At 37.3% G+C, this 18,826-nt stretch overlaps 1 protein-coding gene across 4 annotated transcripts; it reads right to left on the bottom strand.

The window, feature by feature from the left end:
• Window positions 1-4,517: 4,517 nt before the first annotated feature.
• vangl2 (VANGL planar cell polarity protein 2) lies at window positions 4,518-18,826 on the bottom strand. 4 transcript variants are annotated; one of them, XM_067400998.1, is made up of 8 exons: window positions 18,728-18,826; window positions 12,836-13,090; window positions 10,063-10,186; window positions 8,998-9,605; window positions 8,631-8,767; window positions 7,604-7,739; window positions 7,173-7,416; window positions 4,518-6,229 (listed from the first exon to the last, which is right to left on the bottom strand). In XM_067400998.1, exons 2-8 carry the CDS (start codon window positions 12,904-12,906, stop codon window positions 5,969-5,971), a joined length of 1,581 nt encoding a protein of 526 aa, XP_067257099.1. In that variant the 5' UTR covers window positions 12,907-13,090; window positions 18,728-18,826; the 3' UTR covers window positions 4,518-5,968. The 4 variants fall into 4 exon arrangements, with proteins under 4 accessions (XP_067257099.1, XP_067257098.1, XP_067257100.1 ...); XM_067400997.1 differs by lacking the exon at window positions 18,728-18,826 and adding an exon at window positions 18,383-18,500; XM_067400999.1 differs by lacking the exon at window positions 18,728-18,826 and adding an exon at window positions 18,310-18,399.

Below are 18,826 nucleotides of genomic sequence, written 5' to 3'. Positions count from 1 at the left end.
ATTTTCTGTAAATGATATCTGTTGTGCTTAAAAAAAAAAAAAAAAAAAAACTAATTTGTATGTTCATGCTATGATGCCAGATTTGAGGCCAGTAAAGAAATCCAATGATATTTATAATTGTCATCCAATGAGGCTCTGATTTGAGGCTCCATATTAGAATGCAGGCAAACAATAACTGGCAAAATGTAAGATTTTCAGTGAATAATGGCTTGTTCGAACACGGATGTTTCTCAAAATATCAAACACTATCACATGAGTCATAGCTTTTAGCACCAACCCAACCACAACAGATTAGGAACAACACGAGGGCGAGTTAATGGCATTTTTAGTTGTTACTTTAAAGGTGCTCTAAGTGATCCTGGGCGGAGTAACTTTCTGTTGACATTCAAAGTGTTGTCAAACAAAACAGAGGCTAGTTAGACCCTCCCTCCTCCTCCTCTTCCTCATCCTCCTCCTCCTCATCCTCCTCCTCCTCCCCCTCCCCTCCGTGTTTCCTGAAACAGTCATTAACGCGCATTTTAAAATCATTCTTGTCGGTTATTGACTGGAGCATGTTTATTACGATTCATGGTCCAGGCTGCACCAGTTTGTTTTTATTGCCATTTTCGGAGCTTTTGGCGACTACAGAGACAGCGTTTTTTTTAAAGTGTGTTCAGGGGACAGGCAGCTAGCGGATAGTGAGGAGATGTTTGCTGTATGTGACAAAAAATGTTTTGGCCTAAAAACGTGTGACATCGCTTAGAGCACCTTTAAAGCAGATGGTTCTTAGACATTTTAAGAAAAGGTAACTTAAAATCATTTAAAATAAGACCAAAGAAGCTGTAAAACAGTGTTAAAAATATATTTCTTATTTTAATTCAAGATAAACTTTTTTTTTTTTTTCTCTTCTTCCTCCAGGATTCCTAAAATAAAAAAAAAATATATAAACCTGAATATATGAGGAAGCCTCATTTTAAGTGAGATTTCTAGACCTGGAAAACTCACATTAATTATTATGATCTTAAAACGATATGCATTTTGAAAATTAATTTTACAAGATATGCAGAGCTCTAAGAGTATGTTTACACAACTGCAATGTACAAAAAAACAGAAACGTTTTTCCTTTAAATTTTTCGCTTACAGATGAATTTATTTAATATTCTGCTGCCTGGCCGGTAGTTGGCGATGTCACTTTGTACAAAAAACAAAACAAAAAACACTACCTAGATTGAACACGTAATACGTATGTGCATGATGTCACCATTTTCACAGATTCGTGTTTTTGTTGTTTACACAGAGACGATAATGGTATTTTTTTTTTTTTTTTTTAAATTCATATTGAAATGCTTTCAGGCCACAAAAATGCCATTGTCGTGTAAATCAACGGCCAAAACACAAAAAAGTTTTCCGTTTTAGTTGAAAATGTTGTCGTGTAAACGGCCCCAAAAATAACTTTGACGGAAATTTCTTAATTTTCGTGTTTTCACTGATATTATAGGTGAAGTTATTACACATCTTCTGAAAGAGTACTGAATCTCCTGATCAAAAGACAGGCGAAAAATAAGCAGAAACAAGTGATATCATATGTAAGCAGATGCAGATGTAAAATAACGCGATCGTCAACATTAAACGCATATAAATCAAAACTGCCTAACGTTACAGAATGAAATGTCGATCCAGGACGAGTTATATCTTTCATTTGATATATTGCATGTTCAGATATTCATATAACAATATTCTGGGGGCCATGAAAATTTGTGAAAATGTTAAAAAATGTTGTCAGTGGCTGACAACTTAAAAAAAACAAACAAACAAACAAACATTGTTTTAAAATCCTTACCAAGTAAATAAACCACTGAAGTAAATTCACGGATTAGCTCCTAAATCTTCTGGAATCAAAGGGTTTTTTTTTATTTGAATAATTGTAAATTTTTTAATAAAGAGAGAAAGGAGATATTAGGGATGTCACAGACAGGAGATTTGCACACAAGTAGGCTATATTTATCTGTAAACATCAAAATCACTTAAATTTGCCTTCAGGTATACTCTCTGTGTATAGCCTATAATTTGCAGGCATCAGGAAACAAAAACAAAAACAACTCATATTTGTATGTTCATGCTACATGATGCCAGATTTGAGGCCAGTAAAGAAATCCAATTATATTTTTAAGGTCTTCGTCATCCAATGAGGCTCTGATTTGAGGCTCCATATTAGAATGCAGGCAAACAGTAACTGGCACAATGTAAGTTTTTCAGTGAATAATGGCTTGTTCGAATACGGATGTTTCTCAAAATATCAAACACTATCATATGACCTTTGAATTGGAATATAGAACATGAGTCTTAGCTTTTAGCACCAACCCAACCCAACCACAACAGATTAGGAACAACACGAGGGCGAGTTAATGGCATTTTTAGCTGTTACTTTAAAGCAGACGGTTATTAGACATTTTAAGAAAAGGTAACTTAAAATTATTTAAAATAAGACCAAACAAGCTGTACAACAGTGTTAAAAATATATTTCTTATTTCAATTCAACCTAAACTTTTTTTTTGTCCTCCAGGATTCCTAAAATCTAAAAAAAAAATATATAAACCTGAATATATGAAGAAGCCTCATTTTAAAAGTGAGATTTCTAGACCTGGAAAACTCACATCAATTATTATGATCTTAAAACGACATGCATTTTGAAAATTAATTTTACAAGATATGCAGAGCTCTAAGAGTATGTTTACACAACTGCAACGTACAAAAAACAGAAACGTTTTTCCTTTAAATTTTTCGCTTACAGATAAATTTATTTAATATTCTGCTGCCTGGCTGGTAGTTGGCGATGTCACTTTGGACAAAAAAAACAAACAAAACAAAAAACACTACCTAGATTGAACATTATACGTACGTAATACGTATGTGCATGATGTCGCCATTTTCACAGATTCGTGTTTTTGTTGTTTACACAGAGACGATAATGGTATTATTATTATTATTTTTTTTTTAAACTTTCATATTGAAATGCTTTCAGGCCACCAAAATGCCGTTGTCGTGTAAATCAACGGCCAAAACACAAAAAAGTTTTCCATTTTAGTTGAAAATGATGTCGGAAAAAATAACTTTTTCGTCGCCGTTGACGGAAATTTCTTGCTTTTCGTGTTTTCACTGTGATATTATAGGTGACGTTATTACACATCTTCTGAAAGAGTACTGAATCTCCTGATCAAAACACAAGCGAAAAATAAGCAGAAACAAGTGATATCATATGTAAGCAGATGCAGATGTAAAATAACGCGATCGTCAACATTAAACGCATATAAATCAAAACTGCCTAATGTTACAGAATGAAATGTCGATCCAGGATGAGTCATATCTTTCATTTGATATATTGCATGTTCAGATATTCATATAACAATATTCTGGGGGCCATGAAAATTTGTGAAAATGTTAAAAAATGCTGTCGGTGGCTGACAACTTAAACAAAAACTGCCAGATAAGAGTTAAAAACATTTTTTAAAAATCCTTACCAAGTAAATAAACCACTGAAGTAAATTCACTAATTAGCTCCTAAATCTTCTGGAATCAAAGTTGTTTTTTTATTTGAATAAAACAAACACAACTCCTATTTGTATGTTCATGCTACATGATGCCAGATTTGAGGCCAGTAAAGAAATCCAATGATATTTATAATTGTCATCCAATGAGGCTCTGATTTGAGGCTCCATATTAGAATGCAGGCAAACAATAACTGGCAAAATGTAAGATTTTCAGTGAATAATGGCTTGTTCGAACACGGATGTTTCTCAAAATATCAAACACTATCACATGAGTCTTAGTTTTAGCACCAACCCAACCACAACAGATTAGGAACAACACGAGGGCGAGTTAATGGCATTTTTAGTTGTTACTTTAAAGCAGACGGTTATTAGACATTTTAAGAAAAGGTAACTTAAAATTATTTACAATAAGACCAAACAAGCTGTACAACAGTGTTAAAAATATATTTCTTATTTCAATTCAACCTAAACTTGTTTTTCGTCCTCCAGGATTCCTAAAATCTAAAAAAAAAAAATATTTAAACCTGAATATATGAAGAAGCCTTATTTTTAAAAGTGAGATTTCAAGACCTGGAAAACTCACATCAATTATTATGATCTTAAAACGACATGCATTTTCAAAATTAATTTTCAAATGAAAATGAACATATAATTTGCAGGCATCAGGAAACTGCTATTAATATGCAGGCCATTGAAATTTTTTTTTTTTTTTTTTTAATTTCATATTCACTATAATGCGTATAAGAGAGCAGAGGTGCTGACCACACATTATGTGATGCTCAGAATCCTGTCAGTCATCTCTCCTTACTCTCATCATGACATGTAATAAGTGAAATCTGACTCCTGCTGCAGCTCGTGCTGTATGGAGTAGAGCAGACGCTTTCAATTTATAGCTGTAGCGTCCATTTTCCAATTTTCCTGAACTAAATGGTTTTTATTCTTATAAAAAAGCAAAAAAACAGTAGGGGCAGTTCCGCGGCAGGCAAGTATAATCAATGTACGGCCAAACACAGCGTAACACTAGCAAGCCTATGAGATATGGACTAAAATAAGCTTTGAAAGCAAAATTAGGGCTCGATAAATTTCGTAAATTGCAACACGATGAAAACCACTGCTGAAAATACACTTTAAATACAGATTCTGTAATCAGACATTAAGCTTCATATATAATCAAAACATGAGCCAAACTCAAAGTAGAGTCGAGTTGATCTTTTATTAAAAAAAAAAAAGAAAAAAAAAAAAGGCTGCAACATTTTTAGTTCTAAAATTATCAATTGCCAAAAAGGTTTTCACACAATAACCGAAAATCTACAAATCTCTTTACAACAAACCATTTTTTTTAAAGGGAAAATGTTAAAAGATTAGCTTAACTTTCATACAAAATGATAAAAAGTAAAAAACCAAAGTACAAAACTGCATCGCCTATATCCATGCATCAGGCCTAATAATGAAACTGTCAGTTCTGAAAATCAACCACCTACATCAAGTCAAATTCCTCTTTCACTGACGTCCACGCGTGTATAAAAAGAGAATGAGTTATGTACATGATGTGAAAGAGGGGGAAAAACTACAAATGACCCAAAGCTGGCAAGAGCAGGGAGGTCGATTGGGTCACGGGTTGGACGAGATCATTCGTTTCCTCAAACCACTAGAAATCCAAGGCCGGTTCAGATACGGCCAGCTCTGTATGTCTGCATAGCTCTGTAGTCACAGCACGAACCAGGCACAGTTATGACATTTGGCACACATTCATGTTTTTGCATTTCATGTAAAGGTCACATTTGATTGACAGACGTACATACCAAACAACAAAACCATGACTGTGTTTCGAAGAAAACCACGCTGTATGGACAATGAGTTTGCTGGTGTACAGAACAATGTAAACGAATGATATAAAAGGCCCCTCGATTGTTTAGGATAAAGAATAAAGTACTGCAAACGTGAAGCATACGACATCTTAAAAACATTCACAACAGATACAGAGCTCAAGGCCGAGTAGAGTTACAAACATGCTTCTCATGTGCTTTTGATCCACAATCATAAAATAGTAAAGCACTTGATTGCTCTGCATTGATCAGCTACAATCTTATAGTGTTTCTATCACTTCTCATGGGTTTTGAAGCATAAACGTGGGTGTAGAGTTGATAAGGGCAGCCATATTATGGTACCTGGAATTGCTGGAGAATGGTCCGGATTGTGCATCTCGCAGAGACCGTTTTGTGGAACTGTATTTGATCATGACACACATCATTATTCACAGCTGAAATGCGTAAGAGTTAGTCAGTCTAGAGTCATCCTGACAGTCTCTAGATCCAAGTAGTTCATGTAGTGTTTAAAAAAAGACATACAAACAGTCGTGTAAAAGTGATATCTAAAAGAAAAACGAGTGGTTCTGTCCCTCTGTCCTGTTGTACTGCCCTTGTCTCAGTCTCACTTTCCTCTTACACGGAGGTTTCTGACTGAAGTCGCATCACAAACTTGTGGCTCTTGGGGTCGATAAACTCCTCTCCTAGGTTGAGGAAGGGGAGGGGCGTCACTGTGACGACCAGGGCAAAATCGAGGCGACGCAGGGAGAACACCAGTCCCTGACGCAGTGCTGACGTCACGGGCTCCTCGCTCACCAGAGTCCACTGCCGCCCCCTGCCGTTCTCACGCTGGTACTGCATGGTGGGTCCTGGGGTCAGGTACCGCTCCAGAAAAGCCTGATGGACAGACAGATAGATTAAAGACCAGTGGAAAAAGAACTATGAGTTTGTTGCCCAGCACTCTTCTCTTATATCGAAATCCTCTGACATTTCCCTTTAAAATTTCTCATTTTAGACTTCTAATTCATAACTGGTGTCTTGTTTTGCTTCTTCTGCGTTCGTCATTGCGTGTGGTCAAAGGTTGCTCTTCTGGCCAAATCAACGTGCGCAGTATGCATACGGTCTTTCGGTGGAAGCTCATTTGAATTTATAAATATGAATATTTTTCTTACAAAAATGCATCCCTTTGCTTCAAAAGGCCTTTATTAACCCCCTGGAGCCATATGGATTCATTGTTTTTTGGATGGATGCATTTTTTTTTTTTTATTTGGGTTCCCATTCACAACCATTATAAACCTTGGAGGACTAAGGATATTTTAAAATTTATCTCCGATTGTGTTTGTCTGAAAGAAGATAGTCATATACACCTAGGAAGGCTTGAGGGTGAGTAAATCATGGGATAATTTTCATTTTTGGGTTTCAATTTTCAATTTTCATCAAGATGATTAGTTTAAAAAAAAAATATTTGATTAAAAACATTTTTATTTTAATATTTAATATTTTCTTTAAATTTATTTTTAACATTTTAAAATCATTTTACAGTGTTTGTGCAAAAAATGTCTAAAGTTTTGGCAGTTTAAATTAAAACTAAAATAAGGAGTCAAGAAAGAGATAGAGAAAAATCATTCTAGCATTGGAAAGTCATGTTGAGACAGTTGCTTTGTGAGATATAGTACTCAGTGAAGTCTGCTTATATGTTGCAAATATTGGGAAATGTAATAAGTTGACTGGGTATTGCATACATCCTCACTGCACATCATGCAGAAACAGTGAATTATAGTAAAGTTGCAGTAAGGAAGATTCCAAGTAGCAGAAAGGTATATTTGCTATGTTTAATCACCTTGGGTGTCATGTTGTGAGTGATGCAGAACTGCAGGTGAGCGATGATGCTCTCCATGCTGTGGTAGGGCTGCTGGCGTGTCGTACGCAGGTACTTTTGCATGGCTCGTGCCATTGGGGCGAAGATGGCCTGGGCCGCCTCTCGAGGGTCCATCACCTCACGGGGGTGCTTGGGCGACGTTGCGGCCTCATCGTCCTGAAGTCTTTTGATATGAGTGAATGCTTCCTCTACTGCCACCACCAGTCTGGGAGGAGAAAACGCAACTATGAGCAAATGTTCTCCACAGACAATTCAATTTAAGAGTCAGGAACCTCAGAAATAGCATGCTGTTACATGAAGGAACATTTTTTTCTTTGTAATGTGAGATTCACTCAGATATTTGTGACTTTATCAAGAACTACGTCTTTTGAGGTGTTTTCCAGGACTCTGACCTGGCCTTGCGCTTTCGGATCCTGCGGTCCATCTCTGCCTCCTCATAGTAGTATTCGTTATGAGAGTTGTCTCTTCTGCGGGCGGCGGCAGCAATCATCGCACGAGACTGACCGGTCGAGTTATTGGTGCTGTTCTCTGGGTAGGAAAAATTAGTCAGAATCAAATGGAAATACAAACACAAATTCAATTTAGTACTTGATTGTTTCATCAACTTAGTTCACACTTGTAGTTCGGTTCATTTGGTCCGGACCAAAGAAGAAAAAAAAAACATTTAGTCCTGGTCCGATTAGCATTCAGACTGGCATTTTTATCACCGAACCAAAAGATACCGAACCTTAAGGCATAGGGATACATTCACAACGTGATTGGTCGAATTTTATGACGTATTGCCTATTTTGAGACGGAACTTACTGAACATCCAAAACAATGCTGTGTGCTGAGGTAAATGTGCTCGTTGTGTGTGCGTAGCGGTGTGTAGCCTGCATGTGATGGTATTTTGGCCAGCTGGGAACTCGTGAAGAGCTTATAAAACGTGTAAAGTAGTCAAAACAGCGGTGGGAATCCATCCTTCACACACACAAACAATCTGCTGTGTGAAGACGCGCGTCTGATGCCTGTGATGGGCAAACTCGCGTCTATGTCAAGAAAAACTGACATGCGTGAGGATTCTGTCCTTTTTAGGGTCTCGTCTTCCTATTTTTGGTCCGTTTACATGTTTTTGGTCCGTGTTGCATTCATATATCATTCGAACCGCACCAGAGTTCGTTTGGCCCATCTTTTCAGCGGTCTCGGTCCACTTGTTTGGTGCGCACCAGGGTTCGGATGGCAGCGTTCACATATGTTCAAATGAACACTAACAGAGCAATCGCACCAGGGTTCGTTTTAATCGAACCAAACATGACAAGTGTGAACGCACCCTAAAAGTGGATTTTTGAAACAGACACTTTGGAAAGTAAAACAAAGGGAAAATGCCAGGATGAGAAAAATGCACACAAAATGGAGAAAAACTATGACAAAGGTGTGTACCTTCTCCCAGGGAGTACACTTTAAATCCAGACATCTTTTTAGACAGGATGGACTTGGGTAGATTAAGTAAAGCAGGGTTGTACACTGGGAAATCGGTGTAGTAGTGATCGAGGACCCACACCGCCGCTCGCTGGATACTGAGAAAAAACACACACCTTTTACAACATCATGATTCTTCACATTATTACTGCTATATTCTAGGGCTATATGATTATTAATAATTATGATTATTATGAACATTGCATTTTAAACAGCAGTCGAAATTTTGATCTAAATATAATTTAAGCCCTTTGCAATGAGCTACAACAGTAATCCTCCCCTTAACCTGTTAATGTAGTTGTGAGCTGTACTCAGTTAGCGCTCTCACCTGAGGTGTCCAACGTTGTAGAAGCGACTGGCTCCGTCAGTGGTGCGAACCACTTTGAGGCAGAAGGCTGGTCTGAGGTGCCTCACCTCCAGAAGCACGAGCGCTAAATACTGAATGAACAGCAGTGCATCCACCAGCGAGACGGCGTATCCCACGATGCCCCTGTAGTCGCGCTCTCTGGGCTCCAGCACCCTCACGCCATAGAACAGCCAGTAGGATGCCACGAAGAGGAAGACCAGCGCCATCAGGAGGCAGCGAAAGACAAAGAAGCGTGGGAGCGTGGCACGCGGAGGGCGGAAGAACAGAGCCCAGGACGAGATGAGGAGAACGAGGAGCTTGAAGGCCAGAGAGACATAAAGGCCTTCGCACGGCGTGCCGCAGGGCTCCAGAGTGTCTCGCCATAGAAGCTGAGGGAGCAGGAGGAAGGCCAGAGGCGTCAGGAGGGCAAAAAGGCCCAAAATGCCGCTCAGGACGGGCCCAGCAAAACGACGGCACTCCAGGGGTGAGGAGTCCTCGAGCTCTTTAGATGCCCGCGTGAGGTCCTCATTAGAGACGCTGTGCTCGGATGTCCCAGTGACAACGGTGGTGGTCTCGCCCCAGTTATCATCCTGACAGGAAATCAAGAGAAAGTCTGTGAGTGACAATGAGACACTGAGAGGAGCGGGAACATCTTAAATATGAGTCTGTTACTTTTGTTTCAGAAGACTTGGAATAGAGCATTAAGTTTAGTTTAAGTCCTAAAATTACTAAAACTAACATAAAAAAATAAAGCTAAAACAAATACTACTACTAATACTAATAATAATAAAAGAAGAAGAAAAGCAAATAAAATCACTAAAAGTTAAAAATCAAAGCTGAAAATACAATACAAGAGCTAATTCAAAATATGAATTAATACTTGAATAGTATATAAATACAAAGATAAATAACACTAGTAACATGGACTGATGTTATGGTAGTTTATTGCACTTTCTACAAAATGACAAAAATGCTGTACAAAAATAAATATTAGCAAATTAAATAAAATTAAGAGAGATCAGACATTATCTGATGAGGTCTACTGACCCGGTCATCTCCGCGTGTGGACTCGGCATCCAGCAGTGGTTCTCCAGGTGCCTGGATGGTGACTGACTTGTCTCCTCGGCTGCTGCTGTCTCTGCTTTTAGAGCGATGTCTGTCTCTCCTGTCCCTAAAAAAAAAAAAAAAAGGGTAGAGTTACAAATTGACATAATACAGCACTGTCCTTCACAATCAGCAGAAAAAAAAAAATTAAAAATACAGTATATTATATTATATTATATTATATTATATATGGAAGCTTGTTTCTGCCACTGAGTAAAAAAAGGTAGGCTAATTGCGAATTATCTTACAATTCTGCCAGATGCACACTGTGCTATTTATAATAGTCCTTTACGATTGTTGCTTGTCAGACTGTAAAAACAAAAGTGCATGAAAACTTGTCCGGAGATTTACATCAACCCAAACACGTTCGGTGACTGTGAACTGCATTACACACGGCACTGAAATGGTGGCCAACAAAGAAATCTCTGCCATTAATTTGATCATGGCTTGTCTTGAAAAACGAATACAATTTGACGTTTGTCGTAGGAGAATTCTGACACTGCCAGAATTTCATCAGAGGAAAATTTGATAGCAACGGTCATTAATCGGCTGTCAATGTCAATCTAGTGATCAAAGACTACAGATTTTAGCCTAGGATTACAGGAATCTTTTAGGATTTATCTGTAAACATCGAAATCACTTAAATTTGCCATCAGGTATACTCTCTGGCCCGGTTTCACAGACAGGGCTTAGCCTAAACCAGGATTAGGCCTTAGTTCAATTAGGATATTTATGTAACTTTTATAAATGTACACTAGAAAAAAAAATTCCTGGTGTGCATCTTGAAACAAAACAATGGCACTGACATATTTTAAGATGTGACAGTGCAAGTTGCTTTCAATTAAGCTCAAACATGCATTTTAGTCTAGGACTAGGCTTAAGCCTTGTCTGTGAAACCAGGATCATATCTTGCAATACGGACTTAATTTCTCGCAATTAAGCGTTTACTGGTTACATCTCTCAATTCTGATTTTTTGGGGGGGGGGATTCGAGTTATAAACTTGCAATTGTGAGTTATAAAGTCCTAATCTGAGAAAAAAAAAAAAAAGTCAGAACTTTGAGAAAATGTCACAATTATCTTTTACATTTTTTATTTTGTGGCAGAAACAAACTTCCATAAAAACTAAAACTAGCCTACGTAAAAAACAAAAAACTCAAGCTTACTGAAGTGAACAGTAAGCAAACAATTCAATAAAAAGTAAACAATAAAAGTAAACAATAAAATAAAAAAGAAACCAATTACAAGCAATAGGACAATCTACAATAAAACAAAGAAATTGAACTAACTGAAAAACTTCAAGCACTAGAAAAAAACAAACAAACAAAAAAAAAAAAAACACTAGCTCAAATAAACTGTATAAAGTAGCTAATTATCAAATGTATAGAAAAAGTGGCTTCATGTCTGAGAATTTTTATTCAGTATATAATAAACAAATGTAGCAGAAGTATTATGAAGCAGTGAGAAATAATTATTACAAAGGTCAGATGCAATTGAGTCTCTGAGAAAGTCTTGTGGCCCACTGAGCAGTTTTTGCAAATTTCCATCAAACAAAAGATGGCTGTGAAAGACCAAGGGAGATATCAAAACCACTACTGAAGTTCCCCTGTAGTCAATAATTTTATCCCTTAAAACTCCAAAATTACATATTTAAACGTTTTTTCCTGTGAAAAAAAATCTTAATGCCTTAACTTGACTGTAAACTCTAAACCCTTGCCTCATTTAATATACATGGATATATGAATATGATAATTAGCCCCGCCTCCACTCACTCGTGCAAGCTCAGACGAGATCCACTCGGTCAACCTACTGAGGTAAATGCTGCACAATGGTATCGCTCTTTACTATGTACTTTCGCTTGACTATGTTATCAAACAGCTAATAATGTTTTGCTAATGTTACACAAACCATGTTCACATTCACGAGTCAGACAATCAGTATCCTTAGAAACGTTTTGAACAACTCAGAACGTCAGTGGAGAAAGGCATATAGTTTATCATAACATCGTAATAGGTGTCATACAGGCTCTATATTGCTAAATCTACATGATTTTACATATCAACAGAAAAATATAACCTTCTTTTGAGACTCCCTTGGGCGGTCAGTTAATGATATGCTAAAGCCTGCCGGCACGTTGACATGATTGGTTACAAGGTAGTTTGTGACGTCAGAAACACCAGCGGTTTCAAGAGTTGAATAGTACTTAGAAAATGTTAAATTAAAGATAATTTAGGCATCTTGCCTCTGAGAAAGGGTTGATTATCAACTGCCAGGATTCCACAATCAGAGAGAAAGGCAACAGATAAGAAAATCTTATAGCCACCCTGGCCAGAGACAAATTCAGATGTCCTGCAGGCATCTTGGCTTTGTTGCTTTGTCCAATAAAGTCTTATTTTGGCTTCTGGAACTCTGCCTCTTGAGCTTCATTGGCAAGAAAGAGAAGACTTTTCTCCACGACAATGTGCGAGCATCTCTCAGACAGCTCTCAGAAACGCATATAACGTCTCTCAGTGTGCGCATATAGCAAAATGAGTTCTTTTTCACTGCTTATTGTGTTTCAACTGTTTAAAATCACTTGTTTTTAAACTGCAATGCTAGAAAAACACATGCAAACGATAAGCTTTAGTGACCGCGCAGCACAGCAACGATGATAGTCTCCGGTATTTCGCCCACCCCTATATGATGTACATTTGAAATGAATATGGGATTTGCATGTACCTGTGCTTGCGAGAGCTGCGTGAATGGGAAGACTTGTAGGAATATCCCGAGTACTGCGACTCGTTGTCCATGTCTGGGGCTGGTGGGCGGGGTTTGTGGGCCCCAGCTCCGCCCCTGGAGCGTTCTGTGGTTCCGCCCAGCTGAGTCTTGCGCTCCGAGATGGATTTGGATGACAGAGTCAATGGCAACTTCAGCAGTTCCACCTTACTCCTGAGAGAATCTATCTTGGAGCCTGACGGAAAGGAGAGGACAGACCTGCGAAGAAAACGGTAACAGATTACCATAAATTAACAATAAATGATCAACATACATCGCAACAGCTTGCATTGACCAAATTTTAATATGATTTTAATACTTAAGTTACAAAAAGCCAAAGTTTTGAGTTTACACATTTTGTGTTGTGCATTTTGGGTTATTACATTAAAAAAAAAAAAAAAAAAAAAGAATAAGAAAACATGCACATAATCTACAATAGAAGCACATTTACAGAATAAATCCCTCAATGCACAACAACAACAACAACAAAAAAACTCAGAGGATTTGATTGGATAACTGGACTAACCAGCGGACCAATCCCATCACACAGCATCTCAAATGTTGTTTTGATCTTTCTGAAATGTCTGAATCAAAGTCTGTCATCAAAATGATTTGATTTAATTCCTTCCCAGAAGTGTCTCACAATTGCATTCCCAAACACCAAGCAGCATTACATTTCACCTGCCGCTTTCAGGTGCAAGTCTTTTAAGAAGTAGGAAAAAAAGAGCCAGTTTCTTCCCTGATTGGAGCATCTTCCATTTTTATGACAGATATTTTGTGCCAATTTCCCAGAAAGTGATGGTATTAGACAGTTAGTTGACAATTTTCTGCCAAAACAATGAAGCACCTCAATTATATTTGTATTTTGGGTTCTAAAAGACTCAAGTTACATGTAAAACATGCAAATCATGATCGGCAAAGAGGAAACACTCTTACAAATATAATCTAAATTGATTTTACACACTTATATAATTTTTTTGTAAGTTATCGTATATATTTTCATCAATGTCCCAACAAAGCCCTAATTTACATATATTTAAACCCAAAACCCCACATTTGACCTTTATGTAAAAACACTTAACCTCATTTGTCAAACAAGGGATGTGGAAATTGTTCTTAAATCATTCTCACCAAAATTGTCTCGTTCAATTAAACGCAACATTTTAAGCAACAACGATTTTCCACAGAAATTCGTTCTGCTCATGTCATGAATAAAGCCCATTGTACTCAAACATCTCAGAGGAATATATATATACACACACATATATAATAGCATTCCTAATCATTTCAAAATGACTTCAAGTATGTTACTGAGATAAACAGGTGACATTAAAACACTCTGTAATGCTTTAAGAACAACAAAAACACTTTGTAACTAAGCTCCGCCAAGCGTCCTGCACAAGGAGATCAGCATCTCCATAAAAACCCCATTACTCAATAACACACACACACACATTCCCCAGCCATCGCCTGTCATCTCCACAGCAACTGAGCTTGGCTGTTACTATGGGAATGAATGTGGGGGTATGTGTGATGGGTCAGAAGAGGGGTGAAGGGCTCTGTTTCTATAGCCACCTGACCTTTACACATACACCCATATATGAAAGTATGAAATTTAAACCAGTATTAGGAAATAAGTCTATTTTTGCATGGTTGCAACAAACGAGTCGATGTGTTTTGCTCGTTCTAAAGTAACAGGCTCAATTCGATTATCTAAATAAGAGCCGGCACTGTGGCATCTATTTTTGCTCTTCTCGCTCACATTTGTGTCTCCTAACAAGACTCATGTGAGACAGAACGAGACAGACAGCATTTCTTCAAGCACAAACACACATGCTGAGTGTGTGTGGGCCGTCAGGAGTTGTTTACAGAGCTGATAAGACACCATTTGTCCAGGACGGATTCAGAACATGTGTCACCCATCAGTCTGAGGAGGGACGCTGCTCTTCTTTAGACCACAGTCCTTCAGAACCAAACTGGGAATCAAGTAGATTTGGGAATTGGAAACTGAAACTAACCTCTTATATTCCAAAAGCGAATTAATACCAAATATTCACACACAACAGATCAGTTCTTGCATTGCTAACAGAAATCAAACTAATCTTTTTTTTGTTTTTCAAATTCAGTTAATGATGGTAAATATTGGTTAATGCAACAAGCCAATCATTGGCAAGTTTATTTACAGTATAAAGCGCATTTCTCACACACCAGTAATTTAATTTAAATTTAAGCTTATTAAATGTTGTTTATAAGGAAAACCACTATAATGTATGTTTATTTTATACTTGTATTTATCATTTTTGTTCTGTAGCCTATATTGAATTTTAAGTATTTTTTGTTTGTTTTGCAGAGTGAGGGGAACTAAAATAAAATACTAATGAGACTTATCTGTGTTTCTTTTTTCTCCCAATAATGCAAATTTGACCCAGTACGACTTGTATTCAGATGCAACTTTTTTCCTATAAAGGCCCGGTTTCACAGACAGGGCTTAGACTAAGCCAGGATTAGGTCTTAGTTCAATTAGGATATTTAAGTGTCTTTTATAAATGTACAATTTACTGGTGTTCATCTTGAGACATAACAATGACACTGACATATTTTAAGATATGTCAGTACAAGTTGCTTTCAGTTAAAACAACTCAAACATGTATTTTAATCTATAGCTTAAGCCTTGTCTGTGAAACCAGGGGTAAACACGGTAATTACTTGCCTGGCTTAAAAGTACTGAAAGAATAGGGGTGTAACGATACCCTCATGTCACGATTCAATACATATCATGCTACTAAACTCACGATATGATATTATTGCGATACTTTGCAATAATAAAGACATATGGTAAAAGGTTAACAAAAAACATACTGCTGATTAAAATGCTAAATTTAGTATTACACTGGGGACTTTGACTTGGTGCTGGTAACCCAGTGCACACCAGAATAAAAATATCCATGATTCTGAAGCTGAAAATACAGAATTATTTTAAAAGAATAAGCCACTCTGTCACTGACTAGATATATTTTAAATAATGTAGGCCACTTTTTACTGGTGCCATAAGACAGCATTTTCAGGACCCACAAATATTCGCCCACTGAATTATTATACATTATATTCAAGATTATATATAGTAGTTCAATGTAGCACTCTGTAAACTTGATTTATTTCCCTTCACACAGTAATTTTCATTTTGGGTGAACTATAGCCTGCACAATACATATTGTCACTATCCACCAGACATATTGTTGCATTTTTGTATTGCGATATATTGTGACACCCCTATGAAATAATTGTTCATGAAATCATAAAAGTGGAATTATGAATCAAACCATTAAATTCCTTAAGATTCCCACTATTAGACATTCACATACTTTTAGTCTTAAGTTGTGGTCACATTTACGTCATTCAGCAAATTTTTCACTGGCAAAATTGTCATTTCAATCAGAAACCACACAAATGGGAATTTGTGTGTGAGGGCAAAAGATCCCCTTGCAGATTTCGCAACGGTTCAAGTTGGTCGAGCGGATTCACCATATTAACCAGCCAAAAAAGACGCTTGGTTCAAGAGTGAATTTTGTGCAAGCTGTGCTTCATATATCCCACCTACACTATTGACTATAGACAATGGAGCATTTTTTTTTCGCTAATGTGACCACACCTGGGACACAGCTGCAAACACTTTCGTGTTTATGTGGGAAATGCTCGTAAACACTTCAGCTACAGGTGTGATGAGTAAAAGAATCTGAAACAAAACAAACAAACAAACAAAAAAACGTATTGGCTGTATAAATAAATGTAGAAATGTTGGCTCAACTTGGTTGATATTAAGTATCATTTTAATGTCATGACCAATAGCCTAACTAAAAGGACTGATTATATAGTGAATATAGAAGAGAAAATGGACGTCACAACAATATAATATACAAAAGTAAAGATTGATACCTGATAATGATTAAACTAAATTAAAAACTAAATCTGCACAGCTACATGAGACATCATTAAAATAAGTAGACAGACCTCAAGACCAAGTCCATGATACCAACATAAGGGTCCGCATCCTACAACATAGCAACTGAATATAAATCCAGGACAGCATGACTAGATTTTGCACCAAGTTCATCTGGTATTCAGTGCATTCAGCAGCTGCAGTAATGTGTGTGTGAAGGTTAGGCGTGGCAGTTGTGATTTATGAACGAAGACACCGGTCCCAGGTGTGTATTCTGCCTGGATATACAGTTACCCATTATTCCAGGTCTCATCTGACCTATTTAAAACAACAACACAGTTGAACAAACACACATGCTCAAGTGTCACAAGACACATTACAGGTACTAACTGAAGTCTAAAAAAATAAACTACACTGCACTTTCGTTTATGAAGGTTCAAAAACATATTGTAACGTCAAAATGTTTTAAATGTGCGTCTATTGAATGTTTCAATCTCGTTCTCGGGTTACAATCTCCTAGGAGACGGCACAGGAGACATCTGAGCTCATTGAACCGCACGGGCCTCAAAGCCTCGGACTGGCGGCGTCAATCACCGCCGCGTGACATGCGCGACACTCACGCCGCCCGCGCCTACGAGAGTCGGAGGCTTTCGGGCCTTCATGCAACCGCACTCGACGTGATACAGTAACCTCAATACTACGTGAACGAACAAAATTAAGGAAAAAATGTCGTTTTTTTTTACGTTCTGCATGCAAGTAGAAAAGGTTTATTCAACAAAAACTTAAGAGTATATATTACGACCATTACTTAGGGAGGTCTTGCTGTGCTTGAGAGCGAAATAAAACAACAATGACAAATCACGTTTAAAACGTGTATGGAATGAAAAATTTAATTCAAACTCGTAATTATGCAAGTATAATGTTGAAATCACTAAGCTCAGACGCAAAAAGGTATGCATTTAGAGTTCAGTTTCGAGAAAAGCACAGACAATTAAAAATAAACTAAATATTTCTCAAAGTTACATTTATGGATGTTTTTATATCACTTTTACATTACTTGCATTGTCTTAAAATCAAATGTAACAGCATCCAGTGAATAAATATCACTAGCGATGCTCGATTTGCCAACGAATCGTTCTTTTGAACCGGATCCTTTTAAATCAATCAGTCGAAACGATTCGCTTCTTATCAGTAAATAGCTCGACTGTGAGGCGGGTGACATGTTGGATTCATAGACATGAAAACATGTCAAAATAACACTTAAAAAGAGTTAAATGGAAGTTTAAAAAAGGCAATGCTTCTGGGAGGGAATTCTAACGATGACTCAAACGAAGCGGTTTATGAAGCGAATCGATTCGCTAAAATGAATCATAACGCTAAATATCACTACATCGAGATAAGACTAAACAGAAAAACCAACACTTTCTTTCAGTTTAAAACTATTAATTGTGCTTACAAAAAGATTCAAAACATACATCGTCTTGGGCTATTTTGGGCGTACCTTTTCTTCCGATCGTGCGCTTTTGTGGGTCTCTGAACACAAAGAAGAGTCCGAAAGAAGCTCTGAAACAAACCTTCATTCAAATGCCCAGTTTACAGAAAACAATGAAAGCGAATCTTGAGGTTCCTTTCCAGTGTATTTAATTGCAAAGTCCACGATAGATTCACGGCCAACTGTTTTACTTTAAATGTATCATGTAACACCAGACTGAATATAATAGACTGTCCGGGTAGGAAACCATCCAAATTAGACATTAATGAGAAACTGTTTCAAAAACGGAAGTATGATACGCTCTGCATCCCCAATAAGATACATGCAGCAACCACTTTCACTCGTGTTTTTGTATCTCTTCTCACCAGAACAATAATCCACACGATACAAAAAAGAAAACCAAATCCTCTTTTCTTGATAAACTCACAGTTTGCAGATGAGTAAAATCCTCTTCTTGTTGTTTAAGAGCTCCGGATAAATGAAGGTGATATGTCCTCTGGCCTGCGGCTCTACTTTGCGTCCGTGT

This window comes from Chanodichthys erythropterus, chromosome 11 (genome assembly GCF_024489055.1).
Source record: "Chanodichthys erythropterus isolate Z2021 chromosome 11, ASM2448905v1, whole genome shotgun sequence".
Lineage (NCBI taxonomy): Eukaryota > Metazoa > Chordata > Actinopteri > Cypriniformes > Xenocyprididae > Chanodichthys > Chanodichthys erythropterus.
This window is presented reverse-complemented; position numbering and strand designations above follow the sequence as displayed.